Source organism: Pristiophorus japonicus, chromosome 6, assembly GCF_044704955.1.
Source record: "Pristiophorus japonicus isolate sPriJap1 chromosome 6, sPriJap1.hap1, whole genome shotgun sequence".
In the NCBI taxonomy this organism is placed as follows: Eukaryota; Metazoa; Chordata; class Chondrichthyes; family Pristiophoridae; genus Pristiophorus; species Pristiophorus japonicus.
The window spans coordinates 178,163,624-178,184,906 of NC_091982.1; the positions used below are offsets into that span (position 1 = coordinate 178,163,624).

The 21,283-nt window shown below is 42.8% G+C and overlaps 1 protein-coding gene across 1 annotated transcript in view; it reads right to left on the bottom strand.

The window, feature by feature from the left end:
- Positions 1-21,283, bottom strand: part of LOC139265891 (guanine nucleotide exchange factor DBS-like) — a 429,407-nt gene that overhangs the window by 134,873 nt on the left and 273,251 nt on the right. The window contains exons 16-17 of the mRNA XM_070883437.1: positions 18,040-18,106; positions 4,148-4,263 (exon numbers count right to left, since the gene is read on the bottom strand). Of these exons, the coding sequence (XP_070739538.1) occupies positions 4,148-4,263; positions 18,040-18,106 (183 nt within the window). The remainder of the gene's footprint in view (positions 1-4,147; positions 4,264-18,039; positions 18,107-21,283) is intronic.

A 21,283-nucleotide genomic window follows, 5' to 3' on the forward strand; every position in this document is an offset into this window, starting at 1 on the left:
TAACTGAAGTCTTTCATCCCTGGTACTCAGTTGTATCAAACCACTGCAGAAAATTTAAGCAGTTCAAAAAGAAGACCCACCACCTTCTCAGGGAAACTTGGGACAGGTGATATATGCTGGCCTTGTTAGTGATACCCAGATCCTGAGGAGTTTTATGACATGCTGGCCTTGTCAGTGATGCCCACATCCTGAGAGTTGTTATTTAAATTAACAGATTGAAATCACCAAGTAGAATAGTTGCTCAGTGCAGACACTGAGTGCTGAGTGAGAAAAGGAGGGGGCCAAGGGGCTGGGGAATAACACAGCAAGAAACTCAAGTTGGGTTTGGGACAGGTAAACAACAAGGATTTTAAAGGATAGGTAAGGAGGCTGCAACAAGGTGAGATGCTTAAAAGAAGAGAAAGTACCAGTGAAGGGGGAGAAACCAAGGTGTGACTTGGTGATAAAGGCCACAATGTTACCAGTGCACTTTGGGGGGTGCAGATTGTGGTCTTGGCGAGCATTCCTCCCTTAACCACCACTAAAAAAACACAGATTAACTTGTCCGTCATCTCGCTTACTGTTTATGTGCTATTGCTGTGTGCATATTTGGGTGCCTGTACACAACAGGTGGACGGAAAAGATCCCATGGCACTAATCAAAGAAGAGCAAGTGAGTTACATCAAGTCTATAGCACAGAAACAGGCCATTCAGCTCAACTGGTCTATTCTGTCATTTATGTTCCACATGTGCCTCCTCCCACCCTACTTCATCTAATCCTAGCAACATATCCTTCTATTCCTTTCTCCGGCATGTACTTATCTAGTCCCTTAAATGCATCTATGCTATTTGCCCCAATTCACTACCCCTGTAGTGAATTCCACATTCTAACCTCTATCTGGGTAAAGAAGTTTCTCAGGAATTCCCTATTGGATTTATTAGTGACTTTCTTATATTAATGGTTCCTGGTTCTGGTCTCTCTCACATGTGGAAACATTTTCTCCACATCTACCCTATCGAACCCTTTCATTTTCTTAAAGACCTCTTTCAGGTTGCACCTGAGAAAAGAGAGAATGCAGTACATTACATCTACTACATTAGCCTGTCTACTCTTTCTGTTACTTTCATCTACTACATTACCCTTGTCGACTCTTCTAGCAACTGGTTACAAAGCAGCATTGGTAGAATACTGTGGGCAAAGGTCAGTTGTCTTTTCAATAGGGAAAGGTGCATAAAGTGGTGACCAAAATAAAGGGTCAAATTTCAAAAGTTCTAGCGAAAAGAGCCCCAGCCTGTTCAGTCTTTCGATAATTATAACCTCTCAGTTCTGAATTCTCCCAGTGTCCTTACCAATAGTTATCGCACAACCATCATCACTTAAACAGTTGTCTCATTGATATCTGTGGGAGCTTGCTGTATGTAAATTGGCTGCCACATTTCCCCACATTACAACAGTGACTACATTTTAAAAGTACTTCATTGTCTGTAAAGCACTTTGGGATATTCTGAGGTCATGAAAGATGCTATATAAATACAAGTTCTTCCTTTCTTTCCAACAGTAATTTAACTGTACTTCAATTCATTGAATATGAAGCATTTTAAGGACATAAAAGGCAAGTTCTATCTTTGTATTCTTAAGCAATTATTACATTTTATTAAGCTAAATTCTATATATAGCTAAAATCATGTCATGTCACATTTGAAATTTGACCCTTTATTTTGGTCACCATTTTATGCACCTTTCCCTATTGAAAAGACAACTGACCTTTGCCCACAGTCTTCTACCAATGCTGCTTTGTAACCAGTTGCTAGAAGAGTTGACAAGGCTAATGTAGTAGATGAAAGTAACAGAAAGAGTAGACAGGCTAATGTAGTAGATATAATGTATTGCATTTTCAAAAGGCCTTTGATATGGTACCGTATAGCAGACTCATGACTAAAGTCAGAGCATGTGGAGTCTGGGGACAAGTAGCAGAATGAATATCAAACTGGCTATAAAACAAAAAGCAGAGTAGGGGTTAAGGGTAGCTACTCGGACTGGCAAAAGTTGGGAAATGGTGTTCCATAGGGATTGGTGCTGGGACACCTGTTGTTTACCATTTACATAAACGATTTAGACTCAGGAGTTGGAAATGCAATTTCAAAATTTGCGGATGAGACCATATTAGAAGGTACAGTGAATACTGAGGAGGACTACGATATAATACAAGAATCCATTAATAAACTTTCAGAATAGGTGTGTGATTAGCAAATGAATTTCAATGAAGATAAGTGTGAGGTGGTGCAAGGGGAGAAAATAATGTAGAGTTCTGGGAGGAATTTTAGGGTTGGAGGAAGTTAGAGTGTTAGGGTGGCCATAAAGGAATTTAAACATAAGGCTGAAAATTTTAAATTGGAGGCGTTGGTGGACCAGGAGTCAATGTAGGTCAGTGAGTACAGGGGTGATGGGTCAGTGGGACTTGATGTGGGATAGGATATATGCAGCTGAGTTTTGGATGAGCTAAAGTTTAAAGTGGAGGATGCAAGCCCAGCTAAAAGAACATTGCAATAGTGGAGTCGGGACATGAAAAAGACACACATTAGGGTTTCAGCAGATGGGCTAAGGCAAGAGGCTTCAATACAAGGTACTAAACATAATTATGAGGTTGCTCAGACCCTATTCTAGTGGATAAAAACATTTTTATGTTAATTAAATATCACTGCAAATATATTATTGTTTATTCAGGTCCACCTAAGGCATTGCAGCACTGTATTAAAACATTTAAAATTTAAGGGGGATTATTTAAAAAGAAAATTAAATGTCCAGTCTTTATTATAATTCACTGATCCTTTCCAATGAGCTTGGAGTGTGTTGCACTGTCTTGCGTGGAGGACCTTCGGCCAGGGATAGCAGTGAGCCGAGTCGGCTGCGTAGAAGAGTTTATCTACTAAGGAAAAGGCTGCCATGGATGTTTGCTGAAGGATGCCTCCTGTTGATGTGGTGATTTTGTCTGCCGTTTGTTATAAGAAGGCCACTCTGCATTTTTGGAATATCTTTGGCAATTTGTATCCAGTTGGAACTTCGATGGAAAAGGTGAATGGGGAAGGTTTGTGTTTAATTTGCCTGCCTGGAGTTTTCTCAACCAAGGAGGAGCCTTAAAAGTAAGTTTTATTTCAGCTGAATTATTTTTAAACTGCAGTTAATTGCTAGAAAAAGCCATGGATGACCTTCGGCGAGGGATAGGAGCGGGCCAGCGCTGATTTCTTTAAGTGCAGGTATGGTTTTTTCCAACGATATTTATTTATGTATGTGCGTGGTTTTAAAAAATCGTTATTGGGGAAAGTGGCCTTAATGGCCAGAAACATTAATCAGCTTTTTACCATACACCTGTGCCAGAATATATGGCACCAAAAATTCTGGCACTGGTTGACGGCGGCGGTGTCCAAAGTTTGGGTAAACTTTGAAATGTCCATTCACGCCAGAAAAATCGCTGGGTGCCAAAAAATCGGCACCCAATCCTGGGGAAAATAGGGGCCTATAGTCTCAGGATAAGAGGACAGCCATTTAGGACTAAGATGAGGAGAAATTTCTTCACTTGGAGGGTTGTGAACCTTTGAAATTCTCTATCCCAGAGGGCCATGGATGCTCAGTCAATGAATATAGTCAAGGCTGAGATAAATAGATTTTTGGACGCTAAGAAAATCAAGGGATTTGGGGATAGGTCAGAAAAGTGGAGTTGAGGGAGAAGATTAACCATAATTTTATTGAATGCCGGATCAGGCTTGAGGGGCCGTATGTCCTACTCCTTCTGAATTCATTCTTAAATTTCCTCCCTCCCTGAGGGAAAATGTTTAGCCTCCACTCCCTTAAGGGTAGCCTCGCTGACAGGTTGCCAAAGAGCAGTAATTTAGCAGCTGAAAAATAAAGACGGCAACTTTTGATCCCAGTAATCCACATCATACCACTGATTTGGCCCATTAATCTTTGACCTAAATTTTTCAAGTTCTAAATAGAAAAGAACATCAGAACAAATTTCTCATTCTCAGTAAAAATCAAGTTTACTTTCCTTGATTCCAAAATTAACTGGATGTATGTTTTAAACCTTTGAGATTAACACAATATAAAATAAATAAAATCGAATGTTATCATTAACTTAGTTATTTATATGTAACTGAGAAATATGATCACCTATTATGAAAATCAAAGATCTCTGGAAGATTTCCAAACAAGACTTCCTTTTTGTTCTTAAGAGCAGCTGGGATCATAGGAGCCAACTCTTGATTATCCAGTTCAGTAGCATAACCCTGTAAAGGAAATAATGTAATGAACTATTATTAATAAATAAGAGTTTTACAGTATGCAACGGATATAGTAGTCTATGATATTGAATTAGTAATCCATAGATTTTGGGTTCAATTTCCATCATGGCAAGTTATGAAATGTTATTTAGTAAATCTGGCCATTTGTGTGCTGGCACCAGATAAAAAGGCAGTGAAAGTTGCCAGACTGTTCTGAAAACCCAACTGGTTCATGAATGTCCTGCAGGGCAGGGAATCTACCACCCTTATCCAGTCTGGCCTATATTTGACACCAGTTCTTGACTACGTGGTTGACTCTAAATGCCTTCAGGGCAACTGAGTATAGGCAATAAATACAACTTGCCAGTGTTGCCCACATTCCAAAAACAAATGTAAAAAAATGTAATTCTAAGCGTATCAGGTAGTTTCTGAAGGTGACCATTCAGACTTTCTCAATCTTAGGTGCATAAACCAAGGCTGGTATTTGAGCAAGGAGATAGTCTGGTCCATAACTTACTCTCTCCCCACTACACAATCAGGACAATCTTACACAGAGCAATCACAAAAAATCTTTTGGATGCATCCCCCAATCAAAATGAAATGGAAGCTAAATCATTGTACAAAGTAGATACAGTATTGCATATAGTTCTTGCACCCTATTATAGAAAAGATATTAGAGCCATGGAAGGAGTAAAAGAACACAAGAACATAAAAAAATAGGAACAGTAGACCATATGACCCCTCCAGCCTGCTCCGCCATTCAATAAGATCATGGCTGATCTTCTACCTCAACTCCACTTTTCCACCCTGTCCCCATATTGATCTCAGTCTTGAATATACTCAATGACTGAGTAGGCACATCACTCTGGGGTAGAGAATTCCAAAGATTCACAGCCCTCTGAGTGAAGAAATTTCTCCTCATCTTTGTCCTAAATGGCCTCTTGTACAGAGACAATGACCTCTAGTTCTAATCTCTCCAGCTAGGGAAAACAGCCTCTCAGCATTTACCCTGTCAAGCCCATTAAAAATTTTATGAGTTTCAATGGCATCACCTCTCATTCTTCTAAATCCAGAGAATATAGGCCCATTCTACTCAATCTCTCCTCATAGGACCGCTCGCTCATCAATCTAGTGAACCATCGCTGCACCCCGTCTAAAGCAATTATATCCTTCCTTCGATAAGGAGACCAAAATTGTACATGGTAATCCAGGTGTGGGGGCCAAAATTCATGGACTCAAAGAGACCCGTTAATGCCTGTTTGCGGCGGCCATTCCTAAAAATTGAATGGCCGCCGCTTTGGGGTCAACAGGCCGACCCGACCTAAATTCAAGTCGGGAATTTTTCGGCCTGGACCCCACCCCGCCCGAGTGGTTGCACCACCAATGAAAACAATAAAAAAGCAATAAAAATACTTACCCATCGATTTTCACCTGAATCCCTCGATCCCCCACCACGCGGTGCCTCCGGCAGCTTTTCTGCCGGTGCACCATCTCTGCACTGCGACCTGGCAGCACGGCCACCCTTAAAGGGGAGGGCCCACTGCCGCGGCCGCAGTGGAAACATTTTTGCCGGACAACTTGCCGATCGCCTGGTAAAATACTGCCCCGGGGTTCAGCCAGGCCACCAACGGGCAGCCTGGCACCCCCTCTTGGGTGCCAGGCTGGTGGCCCGGCCGAAACCCTCCCTGGTGGACCAGTAGCCAAAGTTAAAAAATGATAGAATCGCTCCCCTTTAATGGAGGGGAGAGAGCGTGGTGACGTACACGTGCTGTGACATCACCACGACTCCACCGCTGATTGACAGCGGCGGAGGCCCCATCCAATCCATTTTCAGCCAGTCAGCCTGGCTTTGAATCTAAGGCCTGCCCCCATTATGATCCATTTCCTGTAGGACTTTGAAAAAATTTCAAAGTTCTGAAAATGGATCTACTTACCGTACCAGGAGTTCCAGCGGTACGTACCAGTTAAAAACTCAAAGGTGCGCCAGCTTTCTGGTGTGCCTGAATTTCGGTCCCGTGGTCTCACCAATGCCCTAAAGCAAAGATTTATTAGAATGACAACAGGAATGAAAGGTTATAATTATGATCCAGAGAAGGTTAGGTGAGTCCAAAATTATGAAAAGGTTTGAAGGAAAATTTGGTGCGATCTGCTACCTCACGTTTTGCTCCTGCCAAAGTTGAATATCATCTTTAATCCTTAACATATGAATGTTCATTGTAAGCATTTAGAATGTGCCGCGTTATGGACTGGAAATTGTGTCTCTCCAGTCACTATGTTTAACATTGGCACACCAGCACCACCAGCCCAATAGTGCTGCTTCTCTTTTTCAGCTGCTTCAAACTTTCACTGCATTTCCTTCTCTCCTTTCATGCTTATTTTTGTCCTCTCATTTTAGCTTGTTCCTTGTTCTTTATTAATACTTTGTGTTGCCATTGTTTCTCTTTCTCATCACATCTTTCAATTACATCTTCTGCTAAAATTTCACACCACATTTGGGTTTCCTCCCTCTCCAGATCTTGTGTGATTGCTCTTCCCTCTCCTGCTGGTGCAGACTTGTCTGGATAGCTTTTTCTTGCCATTGTGCTGCTCATATTGCCGCAAGGCTATAAATGATCTTAATTATAGTTTTAAGCAGCCTGTTTATGATTCCTCTGCTTGCCACTGAAGGTAAATGGACCGTCATTTCTTACCACGCGCTGCCATCAGTGTGATGTAATTTTAGGATATTAGAATGATCTTTTCCCCCTTTCAACAGTTTCACTACATTTCTCTGCGTTTCCTATAAACCAGAAACTACTGTGGCTTCCTGGCCCTGAAGAGACCTGATCTCCTTTAGGATTCACTCAGTCTAAGATCATTTGCACTTTATTTTACAAGGTCGCAATGTAGTTATGAATGACAAGGCCATTCTGCCTATCATAGTTTATCGATTCAGCAATACTCTAAGGGCTAGACTTTTCACTTCACATCGCCCATCTAAGGCCCATCTATGGCCCAAAATGGACCTCTATCGCCCAGTTTGAGCAAAAAGTGGAAACTTAGCTCAAAATATCGCCGGAAAAATAGGCCCGCAAGTTTCCACTTTGATCGCTGAGGTGATCGCCCAAATGATCGCCCACACAAGGCCCATCCCAAGTTTCAGCACTTAGCATGCACTTCACTGGGCCGATGCAAGGCCCAAAAAAGTGGTCAAAAATAGTTGCTTTTTCAGGGCCTTAGAGAGGGAAATGGGCACTACGGACGCCATTTTTAGCCTCTGAGGAAGGGTGGAGAATTGTTCTGAGTTATTTAGAGAGTAAAATTGATGCAAATTGTACTCAGAAATTTGGGACAGGGAATATAAATGGGTATTATCACCTTATTTATGCATATATTGGAATTATTTATTAAATAGCTTTTACATAGCGAAGTTATTTAATGATATTCCGTGGGGAAACAGAATAAACAAACAAATCTGCATGAAGAACTGTACATTGTAAAACTTATGTAAGTAAGAGAGAAGGTTCAAAAGTTGTAGAAATTTTTTTTTTTATTAACAAACAAAGAACTAATGAACAACACCCTCCCTCCAACCCCCCACTCCCCGCATAGAAACATAGAAAATAGGTGCAGGAGTAGGCCATTCGGCCCTTCTAGCCTGCACCGCCATTCAATGAGTTCATGGCTGAACATTCAACTTCAGTACCCCATTCCTGCTTTCTCGCCATACCCCTTGATCTCCCTAGTAGTAAGGACCTCATCTAACTCCTTTTTGAATATATTTAGTGAATTGGCCTCAACAACTTTCTGTGGTAGAGAATTCCACAGGTTCACCACTCTCTGGGTGAAGAAATTCCTCCTCATCTCGGTCCTAAATGGCTTCCCCCTTATCCTTAGACTGTGTCCCCTGGTTCTGAACTTCCCCAACATTGGGAACATTCTTCCTGCATCTAACCTGTCTAACCCCGTCAGAATTTTAAATGTTTCGATGAGGTCCCCTCTCATTCTTCTGAACTCCAGTGAATACAAGCCCAGTTGATCCAGTCCTTCTTGATAGGTCAGTCCCGCCATCCCGGGAATCAGTCTGGTGAACCTTCGCTGCACTCCCTCAATAGCAAGAATGTCCTTCCTCAGGTTAGGAGACCAAAACTGTATACAATACTCCAGGTGTGGCCTCACCAATGCCCTGTACAACTGTAGCAACACCTCCCTGCCCCTGTACTCAAATCCCCTTGCTATGAAGGCCAACATGCCATTTGCTTTCTTAACCGCCTGCTGCACCTGCATGCCAACCTTCAATGACTGATGTACCATGACACCCAGGTCTCTTTGCACCTCTCCTTTTCCTAATCTGTCACCATTCAGATAATAGTCTGTCTCTCTGTTTTTACCACCAAAGTGGATAACCTCACATTTATCCACATTATACTTCATCTGCCATGCATTTGCCCATTCACCTAACCTATCCAAGTCGCTCTGCAGCCTCACAGCATCCTCCTCGCAGCTCACACTGCCACCCAACTTAGTGTCATCCGCAAATTTGGAGATACTACATTTAATCCCCTCATCTAAATCATTAATGTACAGTGTAAACAGCTGGGGCCCCAGCACAGAACCTTGCGGTACCCCACAAGTCACTGCCTGCCATTCTGAAAAGTTCCCATTTACTCCTACTCTTTGCTTCCTGTCTGACAACCAGTTCTCAATCCATGTCAGCACACTACCCCCAATCCCATGTGCTCTAACTTTGCACATCAATCTCTTGTGTGGGACCTTGTCGAACGCCTTCTGAAAGTCCAAATATACCACATCAACTGGTTCTCCCTTGTCCACTCTACTGGAAACATCCTCAAAAAATTCCAGAAGATTTGTCAAGCATGATTTCCCTTTCACAAATCCATGCTGACTTGGACCTATCATGTCACCTCTTTCCAAATGCACTGCTATGACATCCTTAATAATTGATTCCATCATTTTACCCACTACCGATGTCAGGCTGACCGGTCTATAATTCCCTGTTTTCTCTCTCCCTCCTTTTTTAAAAAGTGGGGTTACATTGGCTACCCTCCACTCTATAGGAACTGATCCAGAGTCAATGGAATGTTGGAAAATGACTGTCAATGCATCCACTATTTCCAAGGCCACCTCCTTAAGTACTCTGGGATGCAGTCCATCAGGCCCTGGGGATTTATCGGCCTTCAATCCCATCAATTTCCCCAACACAATTTCCCGGCTAATAAGGATTTCCCTCATTTCCTCCTCCTTACTAGACCCCCCGACCCACCCTTCCCTCAAAATCCCCAAAACGTTACAAGAAGAAGAAATTAACATTTTACAGAAATGGTCACTTGTTATCATTTAAGTAATGATAACAAGTGACCATTTCAGTCACGCTAACAAGTGACCATTTCAGTTCTGATAACAATTGACCATTTCAGTCATGCCAACAAGTGACCATTTCAGTGATGACAACAAGTGACCATTTCAGTCATGATAACAAGTGACCATTACAGTGATGATAACAAGTGACCATTTCAGTCATGCCAAACAAGTGACCATTTCAGTGATGATAACAAGTGACCATTTCAGTCATGCTAACAAGTGACCATTTCAGTCATGACAAGTGATCATTTCAGTCATGACAATGAGTGATCATTTCAGTGATGATAACAAGTGACCATTTCAGTCATGACAACAAGTGACCATTTCAGTCATGATAACAAGTGACCATTACAGTGATGATAACAAGTGACCATTTCAGTCATGCCAAACAAGTGACCATTTCAGTGATGATAACAAGTGACCATTTCAGTCATGCTAACAAGTGACCATTTCAGTCATGACAAGTGATCATTTCAGTCATGACAATGAGTGATCATTTCAGTGATGATAACAAGTGACCATTTCAGTCATGACAACAAGTGACCATTTCAGTCATGACAACAAGTGACCATTTCAGTCATGACAACGAGTGATCATTTCAGTAATGATAAAAAGTAACCATTTCAGTTATGCCAACAAGTGACCATTTCAGTCATGCTAACAAGTGACCATTTCAGTCATGACAACAAGTGACCATTTCAGTGATGATAACAAGTGACCATTTCAGTCATGCCAACAAGTGACCATTTCAGAAAGAATGGAAAGGGAACAGTTAAGTAATGATAACAAGTGAACATTTAACTTTATGCTGGGTTGCATAAAATTTAGTTATGTTTAAATGTAACCCAATAACATTGCAGATTCTAGTTACTATTTAGATCATTAAATAATATATAAATATAAATTTCAACTACTCTCGCAGCTGCCAGTAGGCTGTTCCACCGTTTGCGGCACTGGTCCGGTGTGCGCGTTTCATTGGAGGCCGATGTGACAACGTTGGCTATTTCAGACCAATTCCTTCGATATGTACGGGGTGGAGGTTTCCCCTGCCCATCCCGTGTCAGATTCTTCCACCTGGAGCTGACAGCATTTACGAGGGCCTCATTTGCCTCTTCGCTGAAGGGTTAGGCCCTTCTCTTTCCTGCACCTCCCTCCATTCTTTAAATTTATCTGTAATTTGGATAAGACTTTCTGACCTGCTTCCTTTCTCCTCTCTCTCTCTCTTTCCCAGACCCACCTAGAGCTTCTGAGCATGTGTGAAGCCACTTGACCTCTCAAAATGCGGGAAGAAGCATCAACCTGGAAAAAAAAATCAACCTGCACATGCGCAGTAATGCGTTGCTAGGGAAGCTTTTTTTTTAGAAACATAGAAACATAGAAAATAGGTGCAGGAGCAGGCCATTCAGCCCTTCTAGCCTGCACCGCCATTCAATGAGTTCATGGCTGAACATGAAACTTCAGTACCCCCTTCCTGCTTTCTCGCCATAACCCTTGATCCCCCGAGTAGTAAGGACTTCATCTAACTCCCTTTTGAATATATTTAGTGAATTGGCCTCAACTACTTTCTGTGGTAGAGAATTCCACAGGTTCACCACTCTCTGGGTGAAGAAGTTTCTCCTCATCTCGGTCCTAAATGGCTTACCCCTTATCCTCAGACTGTGACCCCTGGTTCTGGACTTCCCCAACATTGGGAACATTCTTTCTGCATCTAACCTGTCTAAACCCGTCAGAATTTTAAACGTTTCTATGAGGTCCCCTCTCATTCTTCTGAACTCCAGTGAATACAAGCCCAATTGATCCAATCTTTCTTGATAGGTCAGTCCCGCCATCCCGGGAATCAGTCTGGTGAACCTTCGCTGCACTCTCTCAATAGCAAGAATGTCCTTCCTCAAGTTAGGAGACCAAAACTGTACACAATACTCCAGGTGTGGCCTCACCAAGGCCCTGTACAACTGTAGCAACACCTCCCTGCCCCTGTATTCAAATCCCCTCGCTATGAAGGCCAACATGCCATTTGCTTTCTTCCGTTTTCTTTGGGAGATCAGGAGATCGCCAAGAAATGACCATTTGACATCGCTGGGCTAAGGCCGAGTGGAAAATCGCAAAAATAAAAATGGGCCTTGAGCCGGTGATCAGCACGGGTGATAGGTCCCGCATCGCTGGAACAAGGCCAATTTTTTTCGGCCTTAGCCTGAAAGTGGAAAGTCTAACCCTAAGTCCCTTGATTGGAGCATTCAATTGTTTCTTAAATGATTCCAGGATTTTCATCTCCACTACGCTATCTAGAATCCTTCCCTGTAATGATCAACATGGACTGGTTGGGCTGTGCCGTATATCCTATGTAATTTGTGTGAAGCAGAATTACCTGATATTAGTCTTAAATTTGCCTTTTACTGGTTTGAATCTGTGTCCATTTTCTTCTCCTCCAATTTAATTTAAATAATTATTTTCGATTTACTTTTTCTATAATGTTAACTATCCTATATACTTGTTTAAGATCACCGATAAGACATCTCCTTTCAAGGTTGAAAAGCCTAAGTTTGTCCAATCCTTCCTTCTAATTCAGACCAATGACACTGGGCATCAGCTATGTGGCTCTTCAGTGCTTCAATGTCTCCATTGTGTCTCTCCGATCATTATCATTATCATAGGCAGTCCCTCGAAATCGAGGAAGACTTGCTTCCACTCTAAAAGTGAGTTCTCAGGTGACTGAACAGTCAAATACGGGAATTACAGTCTCTGTCACAGGTGAGACAGACAGTCATTGAAGGAAAGGGTGTGTGGGGAGTCTAGTTTCCCGCATGCTCCTTCCGCTGTCTGAGCTTGATTTCCACATGCTCTTGACGACGAGACTCGAGGTGCTCAGCGCCTTCCCGGATGCTCTTCCTCCACTTAGGACGATCTTGGGCCAAGGATTCCCAGTGGGGATGTTGCACTTAATCAAGGAGGCTTTGAGGGTGTCCTTGAAACGTTTCCTCTGTCCACCTGGGGCTCGCTTGCTGTGTAGGAGTTCCGAGTAGAGCACTTGCTTTGGGAGTCTCGTGTCGGGCATGTGGGTGATGTGGGCCCAAGCCACTCCGATGACAGTAATTATCACCACATTGTTCACAAGCTGGGCTCAGATACTGAATTAACGAACTGGGTTTTGTTACAGAACTTCAACCAGTGAGACACATACAGAACAGCACAATCTTTGTGCAATAACTACAGTAAATGTAGTGAAAGTCTCTTTGCTAACAGTCTGTAGTACATTTTGTAGCACTTTGAGTTCCATTTCACCTAGAACCACATTAGTTTCCATACTTCAGTCCATCTCCCTCTGTGTCACTCAAGCTAGAGACATAAATATCGCACTAGCTTTTGAATTGCCTGGAATGCATCGTCGTAATTCCAGATAAACATTAGGAAAAATGCTTATTAATTGCATTATAGCTTCAATCTCCAGGTTAATTGTGCACAGGAGGGTATGTACAAGAGGGTGTCGGCTGCACCGCCTAAACGATGTCTACCTGGCCTAATTAGCATATTGATACTGTCTGGAAATTGAAGAGAAAAACCATCTGTCAGAAGCCAAACACACTGGAACCTAGAGACATTTTGCTCCTTAGCTTTGAATTTATATACAGTGCAATGGCCTCAAAAATCCATGTTATGGTTTGTGCTCCAGTAACGTCAGTAAGGACGGACTTCTGACCAATGTTGAATTGCATCGCTGACCCAAATGGGATTTGCAGGATCGGCTCATCTAAATATTTTGAACTTAAATCTCTTGTAAAACAGGAGTAACTCAATCAAGGTGAGGAGGAGGGTGCGGGGGCAGGGGAAGACTTGTTGCTGTGGTATTTAAAAGTGTGCAGCAACTTAAGGTAGCAGCAGATTCCTGCAGCTTTTGTCAGAATGTTAAAGTGCAGTGAATTCTTAGCAAAAGATTCCGGTAAGTAGTGGCAGCTGCTGGCAAGAAAGGACTCAGATCATCATCATCACAGGCAGTCCCTCGAAATCGAGGAAGACTTGCTTCCACTCTGAAAGTGAGTTCTTAGGTGACTGAACAGTCCAATACGGGAATTACAGTCTCTGTCACAGGTGGGACGTTGAAGGAAAGGGTGGGTGGGACGATTGGTTTGCCACACGCTCCTTCTGCTGCCTGCGCTTGCTTTCTGCATGCTCTCGGCGACGAGACTTGAGGTGCTCAGCGTCCTCCTGGATAAATGGTGGTCGAAGGGGGCAAGTTCACAATTTCTCAGATAGTGACCATAAATCCTCCTGGACGAGATCCACCAGAGGAGAGACCCCCCTGCTGGGCTCACTGGGAAGGAGGCCACCTAAATCAGTTCTGATGAAAGGTCATCGACCTGAAAGGTTAACTCTGTTTCTCTCTCTGCAGAAGCTGCCTGACAAGCCTTTTCAGTTTTTATTTCAGATTTGCAGCAGCCACAGTATTTTCCTCTTGCGTCACCTCAACCAATCACCACGGCAATGTTGAGGGAGGTGGCAGGAGCTCTGAGAGCCACCTATCTGACTTCCAGGACAAGAGAACAGTGCTCCCCTCTGTTCAACACTTCCTCTTTTTTTCCCTAGCTAGTTATTTGATGATAAGTTATGGTAAAGGCATTAAAGATCTTTAATTAGTATTCCTTGCAGGGTTTACCAACCACATAATTTTTACAAGCTGCATGTCCATTTAACCATTCACCAAATAGGGGGTTGGATGCTGTATCAATCAATCAGAGGCAGTCCCTCGAAATCGAGGAAGACTTGCTTCCACTCTAAAAGTGAGTTCTTAGGTGACTGAACAGTCCAATACGGGAATTACAGTCTCTGTCACAGGTGGGACAGACAGTCGTTGAAGGAAAGGGTGGGTGGGGAGTCTGGTTTGCCGCACGCTCCTTCCGCTGCCTGCGCTTGCTTTCTGCATGTTCTCAGCGACGAGACTCGAGGTACTCAGTGCCCTCCCAGATGCTTTTCCTCCACTTAGGGTGGTCTTTGGCCAGGGACTCCAAGATGTAGGCGGGGATGTTGCATTTTATCCTTGAAACATTTCCTCTGCCCACCTGGGCTCGCTTGCTGTATAGGAGTTCCGAGTAGAGCGCTTGCTTTGGGTGTGCGAACATTGTGGCCTGCCCAATGAAGCTGGCTGAATGCGGTCAGTGCTTCAATGCTGGGGATGTTGGCCTGATCGAGAACACTGATGTTGGTGTGTCTGTCCTCCCAGGGAATTTGCAGGTCTTGCGGAGACATCATTGGTGGTATTTCTCCAGTAATTTGAGGTGTCTACTGTATATGGTCCACATCTCTGAGCCATTCAAGAGGGTGGGTATCATTGCAGCCCTGTAGACCATGAGGTTGGTGCCAGATTTGAGGGCCTGATCTTCGAAAACTCTTCCTCAGGCGGTGAAGGCTGTGCTGGCACACTGGAGGCGCGCCGTGAATCTTGATGACTGGGGGGGCAGTGCTGTGTGGCGGGGTCAGGTTGGTGGAGGACCTTTGTCTTGTGGATTTTTAGTATAAGGCCCATGCTTTCGTACACCTCAGTGAAGATGTTGACTATGACTTGGAGTTCAGTCTCTGAATGTGCGCAGATGCAAGCGTTGTCCACGTACTATAGCTCGACGACAGACGATAGGACTGTCTTGGATCTGGCCTGGAGACGATGAAGGTTGAACAGGTTCCCACTGGTTCTGTAGTTTAGTTCCACTCCAGCGAGGAGCTTATTGAGTGTGAGGTGGAGCATTGCAGCGAGGAAGATCGAGAAGAGGGTTGGAGCCATGACGCTGTATCACTCTGTTACTTGCCCACAGAATCCGCTTTGTGCTTCCATTTTGAGTTTCTTTTCACTTCATTTATGACTGCCACTTTCCTCTTTCAGTTTTGGCCAAGGTTGACAAATAACCAGAAATGATTTTGAAATTTGATGGAAACTGAATCAATGACCTTGTAAGTGTGCATATCCCTTTAGCATATCTGACTGGCCAGATTTTCCACTTTTCACACTTGACTTACTCCATGCACAATGGCAAAGTTGCATTTGGCAGCTTTGAATAATTATTTAAATGAAGATATTTCAGGGCAGCGCTGCTCCATTGGCAATATTGCTCCAGCAATGTAAACCCAAAGGAACTGTAGCTCTATCATCTGGTGGAAAGCAACTAACCAAGGTTAAATAATCCAAGTTGTAAGCTTAGATATTTGTAAAGTTTTACTTAGTTACCTGTTGGTGTAGGTAAGGCAGAATTCAGAGAAAGTATGTGTAAATGATTAATTCACTGTCGATTAAACAGTCAGGTAGAGTCCTTGATAGAGCAAATTATACATGGTCTGTGGGAAGAATGGGGTTTGATGATCCTAAAGGCCTTGTCTGACTCTGTGCTTTCCTGGAGGATTTTTTCCTCACTGCCCTAATTTTATCAAAAGTAGTTTTAACTAAAAAGTCGTTTAGAAAACACTATTCTGTCATCTTTGGTTCTAATCTGAGGTTTCCTACCCCTCCAAAATTAGATTAATGAACATTAATTGATGATAAGAGGTACATCGCCAGCATGGCAGTTTGGGAAAGGCAGATGGTAGCAACTATAGTCAGGTGGGGAGGATTCAGTAGAGGCAAGGTATTTATCGACAGTTGAGAAGGTAAGTGAGTCTCGGAGTTCAAAGGATTAAGTATCAGCTGGTCCGAGGAGCAGCTCACGTGAGATGAGGAGAAAACAAGATTGGGAGCAGCAGTTGGAGTTTGAAGAGCTGGTCCAACTCAGTCTCAGTGGCAGAGGCATTCTGAGGGATGAGTGGAGTCTGTGGTCACAGGAAGCAAGTAGAAATCAGCAAAGCAAAGGTCACATAATCCAGAGCAGGATGGGAACCAATGGGATCAGATCAGAACTAGCTCAGCTTCGAGTGAAAAAATTCCCAGCAGAGAAGCAGAAAATTGAAGTTGGAGGAGCAGACCAGGTACTAGAAAAAAGGCAGTGCAGGAGAGAATACAGTTTCTTAGAAAGTGGCGGTGACTATAAAGTCTAGAGACTAACAGAGAAACAGACCTTGGCCCAGGAAAAAGTGGATTTCTGGCCAGAACACAACAGAACGTCAGAGTACAGCTGAGATGTGAAGTATCATACTGAAGCTCCCATTCCACCCTCAGCTAGAACAATTTTCCTACTCCCATTAATACTGATGGTAATAAGTTATGGCTTAAAAGTGGACTAGGGTAATTGCGAAGAAAAATCTCTCTTTCAATTTCTCGAAGTTATAGGTCGACAAAGCCATGACCAATTATTAATGGTAATAAACATGCTGCTTTGTTTTTCAAAAAATGGATGCATGGTGCACAACTCCTTCTTCTTCTTCAGAGTCGAGGATGACTAGCTTCCACACTAATATGAATTTTAAGATGACTGATGAGTCCGGTGCAGAATCTGCAAACTCCGTTACAGGTGGGGCATATGGTGGTTGAAGGGACGGATGGGTGGAGTGCTTGGTTTGTCATACGCTCCTTCTGCTACTTGGCTTCTGTGTCCTCCCGACGAAGAGACTTGAAGTGTTTGGTGCCTGCTCTGATGCTTCTCCTCCACTTTGAGGGATTCCCAAGAGTCGGTGGCGTTGTTACATTTTTTCAAGAAGGCTTTGAGGGTGTCTTTGAAGCATTTTCTCTGCCCCCCTGGAGCTTGCTTGCCGTGGCAGAGTTCAGAGTAGAGTGTTTGCTTCGGGAGTCTTGTATCGGGCATGCGGACAATGTGACCCATCCATCGGAGCTGGTTGAGTGTGATCAATGCCTCGATGCTGGAGATGTTGGCCTGAGAGAGAACGCTGACGTTGGTACGCCTATCCTGCCAATGGATTTGCAGGATTTTGTGGAAAAAGCGTTGGTGGTACTTCTCCAGTGCTTTAAAGTGCCTACTGTAATTTGTCCATGTCTCTGAAGTATATAGGAGGGCAGCTATCACTATTGCTCTGTAGACCATGAGCTTAGTGCTGGGTTTGAGTTCTTGGTCTTCAAACACTCTTTTCCTCAGGTGACCGAAGGCTGCACTGGCACACTGAAGGTGGTGTTGGCACAACTACCTCCATGCATTTAAACAGTATTTTAGGGGTACACAATCAAATAGTTTTAAATGTTAAAAGCTGGTCCATAGTTACCGCTCATATTAAATTTCTACTTTCTCTTTGCCACTGGTCGCCAAAGCCAATTGGAATATTTTAATCTGGCAGTTGTTATCATGTATCAAATACGCTAAGCAGTATCTAAGCAGATTTCCTGCCAGCAGTTACTCAGTTCTTTCTACTGATAGGGAAATCCAGGCAAATTCTGCTACACTAAGCTGCACCACAGTGGTATAGGTATATACGTTTGACTGAAACAATGAGATAAACAAACAAGTCTTCAAATATAAATTACCATTTTTTTCATAATTTTGATTTGCACACTTTCCCTACCTCAATGATGCTTAGCAGCTCTTCTACATACACCCGTTCTGTTTCAATCAGTTCGTTCATGATGTGCCTGAGAAATAGATGAATAAGCATTAAACTTCAGTTTTATAATCCATACAACACTAACAAATTATAATTATATATGAAGGCAATGGACTGAAACTCAAGTCACTGTTCTTGTACATTTGGCTCTTTATAACACTAATTTAATTATCAATGGAACCCAGTAAGATTTTACATCATAATCCAACACCATCATATAAATTCAAATCATCAAACTCATCCCAAGGTATCATTCGGGCAATGTATATCATATTAGTGTGCAGTTCACAAAAATCTGCTAATCAGATTGATTGATAAATGGATATCAAATATTTTCAGAGACCAGAATCTTTTAAATTGTACTAATAGGCACTTTCTTATTTCAAATTCAAACCTAGTATTAGGCGTTTAGGCTTTACTTGGATAATTCTCTTGGACTCGGTGCCACTCCCAGTGAGTCCCTGTTCCTTGTGAACCAAAATGGAACTTTATACAAGCGGGGATTAAACAGAAATCCTTGTTACTGGAGTGGATTTCTGGGATTGACAAAAGCCCTCTTGTGTTCTTTGGATAACAGAAGCATAAACACTCCATTAGGCCGTGTCTTAGATTATAAAATACATCTCAAATTTTATTAAAAGTAAAATTAAACAGCACCATAAAGTCAATACAACAACTCAACTTGCTTACAATTTAAAAAAATGTATATCTCATAGAGAAAACAAAGATATGACACTTTGCTAACTCTCAGTAATACTAAACCTGGACTAGTGTTTGTAACATAAAACGTATATGTGAGTTTCTTATCTGTCACTTCGGTAGTTGTCTCTATCTTGAAGAACCCAGAAGACCTGATGAACTGGGGAAAGTTGTCCTTTTTTCCCCTTCAGAGTCAGCAGTTTCCAACTACCAAGCTGTCTATCCAATAGATGTCAAGGCAAAGGGCCCTACCTCTCAGAAACCTGTCCCTAGCCAACCAAGGAGACTTGCTGATATCAGTCAGATTAAATAGACTGATAACTCTGCAGATAGTTATCTGGGAGTGCTTCTGGTGAAAGAAAAGTAATGGCTTTGCAACTTGAAAAGTCTTTACAAATCAAAACCTATGTAGTGTCAAGGTAGCCATATATGATTGCATCGTCTGTGGACTGGTTCGTCTACAAAGCAAACTTTAACTACACCTAAAGAATGCAGATTTTATCTCACCCACAGACACCAAGCCTACAGTAGCAGAAGATTAAAAGTGACCAACCATATCTCATAGATAGATATTAATATATAAACTTTCTTATGAATTGAATTGTGACAGAACTCCTTTCCTCATTTATTTTCAATGAACTAATGGTTATTGTGCATAAATGTGCATTATATCATGTTTTGAACTGTTTGATGACAGAGACTAGAAAGGTAGGGGAAGAGGAGGAGGGGGAGATGGGAAGATGTTGGGTGGAGAAGAGGGGGAGAGAATGAGCATGTGGGAAGGTGGATGGAAGCAAGAAAGAGAAAGGGGGGTGGGGGAAGAGCAGGGAATGGAGGAATAGCAAAAGGGACCAGGAATAGAAGCAGCAAAGGCAAGAAAACTACCTCAGCAGGGTGGGGTCAGCCACTAAGCTCTCTCAAAGATATGGACCTTCCTGCAGGCCTGGATTTTCATCTTAGCGGGTGGAGAGCTGTGGAATTTCACTCTTCTTCCTTTTCCTGAACAAGAATTTTCCTCTCAGAAGGAGGTTGGGGAGTGGGCCTCAATTTCCCTCTGAAATTATGAGATTTTATCACTGTCGGGGGAAGGGAATCCACTGAAGCAAAACTGAATTAATTTTTGGTTGTGTCACATTTTGCAAAATGGATGTTATTTACAAAAATTATAACAAAAATTATGGCCCAGATGACCAGTACACTTTTCAGCCTAGAAATTATTGTTGATGATATTAGTGGCCAAATTTCAGACATGTTTATTTTAAATCATAGAATAATAGAATAGTGCAGCACAGAAGGAGGCCATTTGGCCCATTGAGTCTGCACCGGCTCTTTCAAAGAGCAATCCAGTTAGTCCCACTCCCCCGCTCTTTCCCCATATCCCGACAATTTTTTTCTTCTTCAAGTATTGATCCAATTCCTTTTTGAAGGCTTCTATTGAATCTGTACCCACCACCCTATCAGACAGTGCATTCCAAAAACTTGTGTATAAAAGTTAAATCTGTGCCTTCTGTTTATTGACCCTTCAGCCATTGGAAACAGTTCCTCTTTATTTACTCTTATCTAAACCCTTCATGATTTTAAACACCTCTATCAAATCTCCTCTTAGCCTTCTCTGCTCTAAGGGGAACTGTTATGTATTTATGCTTGGGGTCACCAGACACCAGGGGGCGCCACTGTCGGAGGTCATTAGACTGCACGCGCGCGTGTGCAGTCACTGGTATATAAGCATGGGTACCATGTCACATGGGTTACTTTGGACGCGAATAAAGTTGGATCAGTTTACACCTGAGGCAGTTTACAGTAACAAGTCTTTTGAGTCATTACATTCATTACATTTGGCGACGAGGTAACTTAAGAACCTTCGCATGTACAATGGGCACTATTGGAATTCTGGAGAGATTCACGGATGGCGAGGATTGAGCGGATTTTATCGACCACCTGGATCAGTATTTTGTGGCCAACAAAATGGAGGGAGATGCTAACGCAGTTCGGTGCAGGGCGGTTTTCCTCACCGTTTGTGGTCCAAAAATTTATGGTCTCATGAAGAATCTTCTCTCGCCTTTACGTCCAACGGACAAAGAATATGGCGATTTGTGTGCTTTGGTGCGTGACCATCTTAAGCCAAAAGAGGGGATCATCATCTCACGCTATCGCTTCTACACACATGTTCGTGCTGAGAGCCAGGATGTGTCGGGATTCTTTGCCGACCTGCGACGTCTTGCTGAGCCGTGTAAGTTCTGGAACGTGTTGGAGGACATGCCGCGAGATTTCTTCGTGATAGGCATCAACCAAGATGTGATTCTTCAGAAGTTATTGGCCGATGAGAAGCTGGATTTGAGCAAGACCATTGCGACTGCCCAGGCATGCATGACGATTGATGATAATTTGAGGCAGGTATCATTGAAGAGTCGGAGCTTCACGGCAAGTACTGTAAACAAGATTGTGTCGTCGTCTGGCAGGGCTGCTTATGGCAGGGCCTACTCGAATGCTTATGTGAAACCTGTAG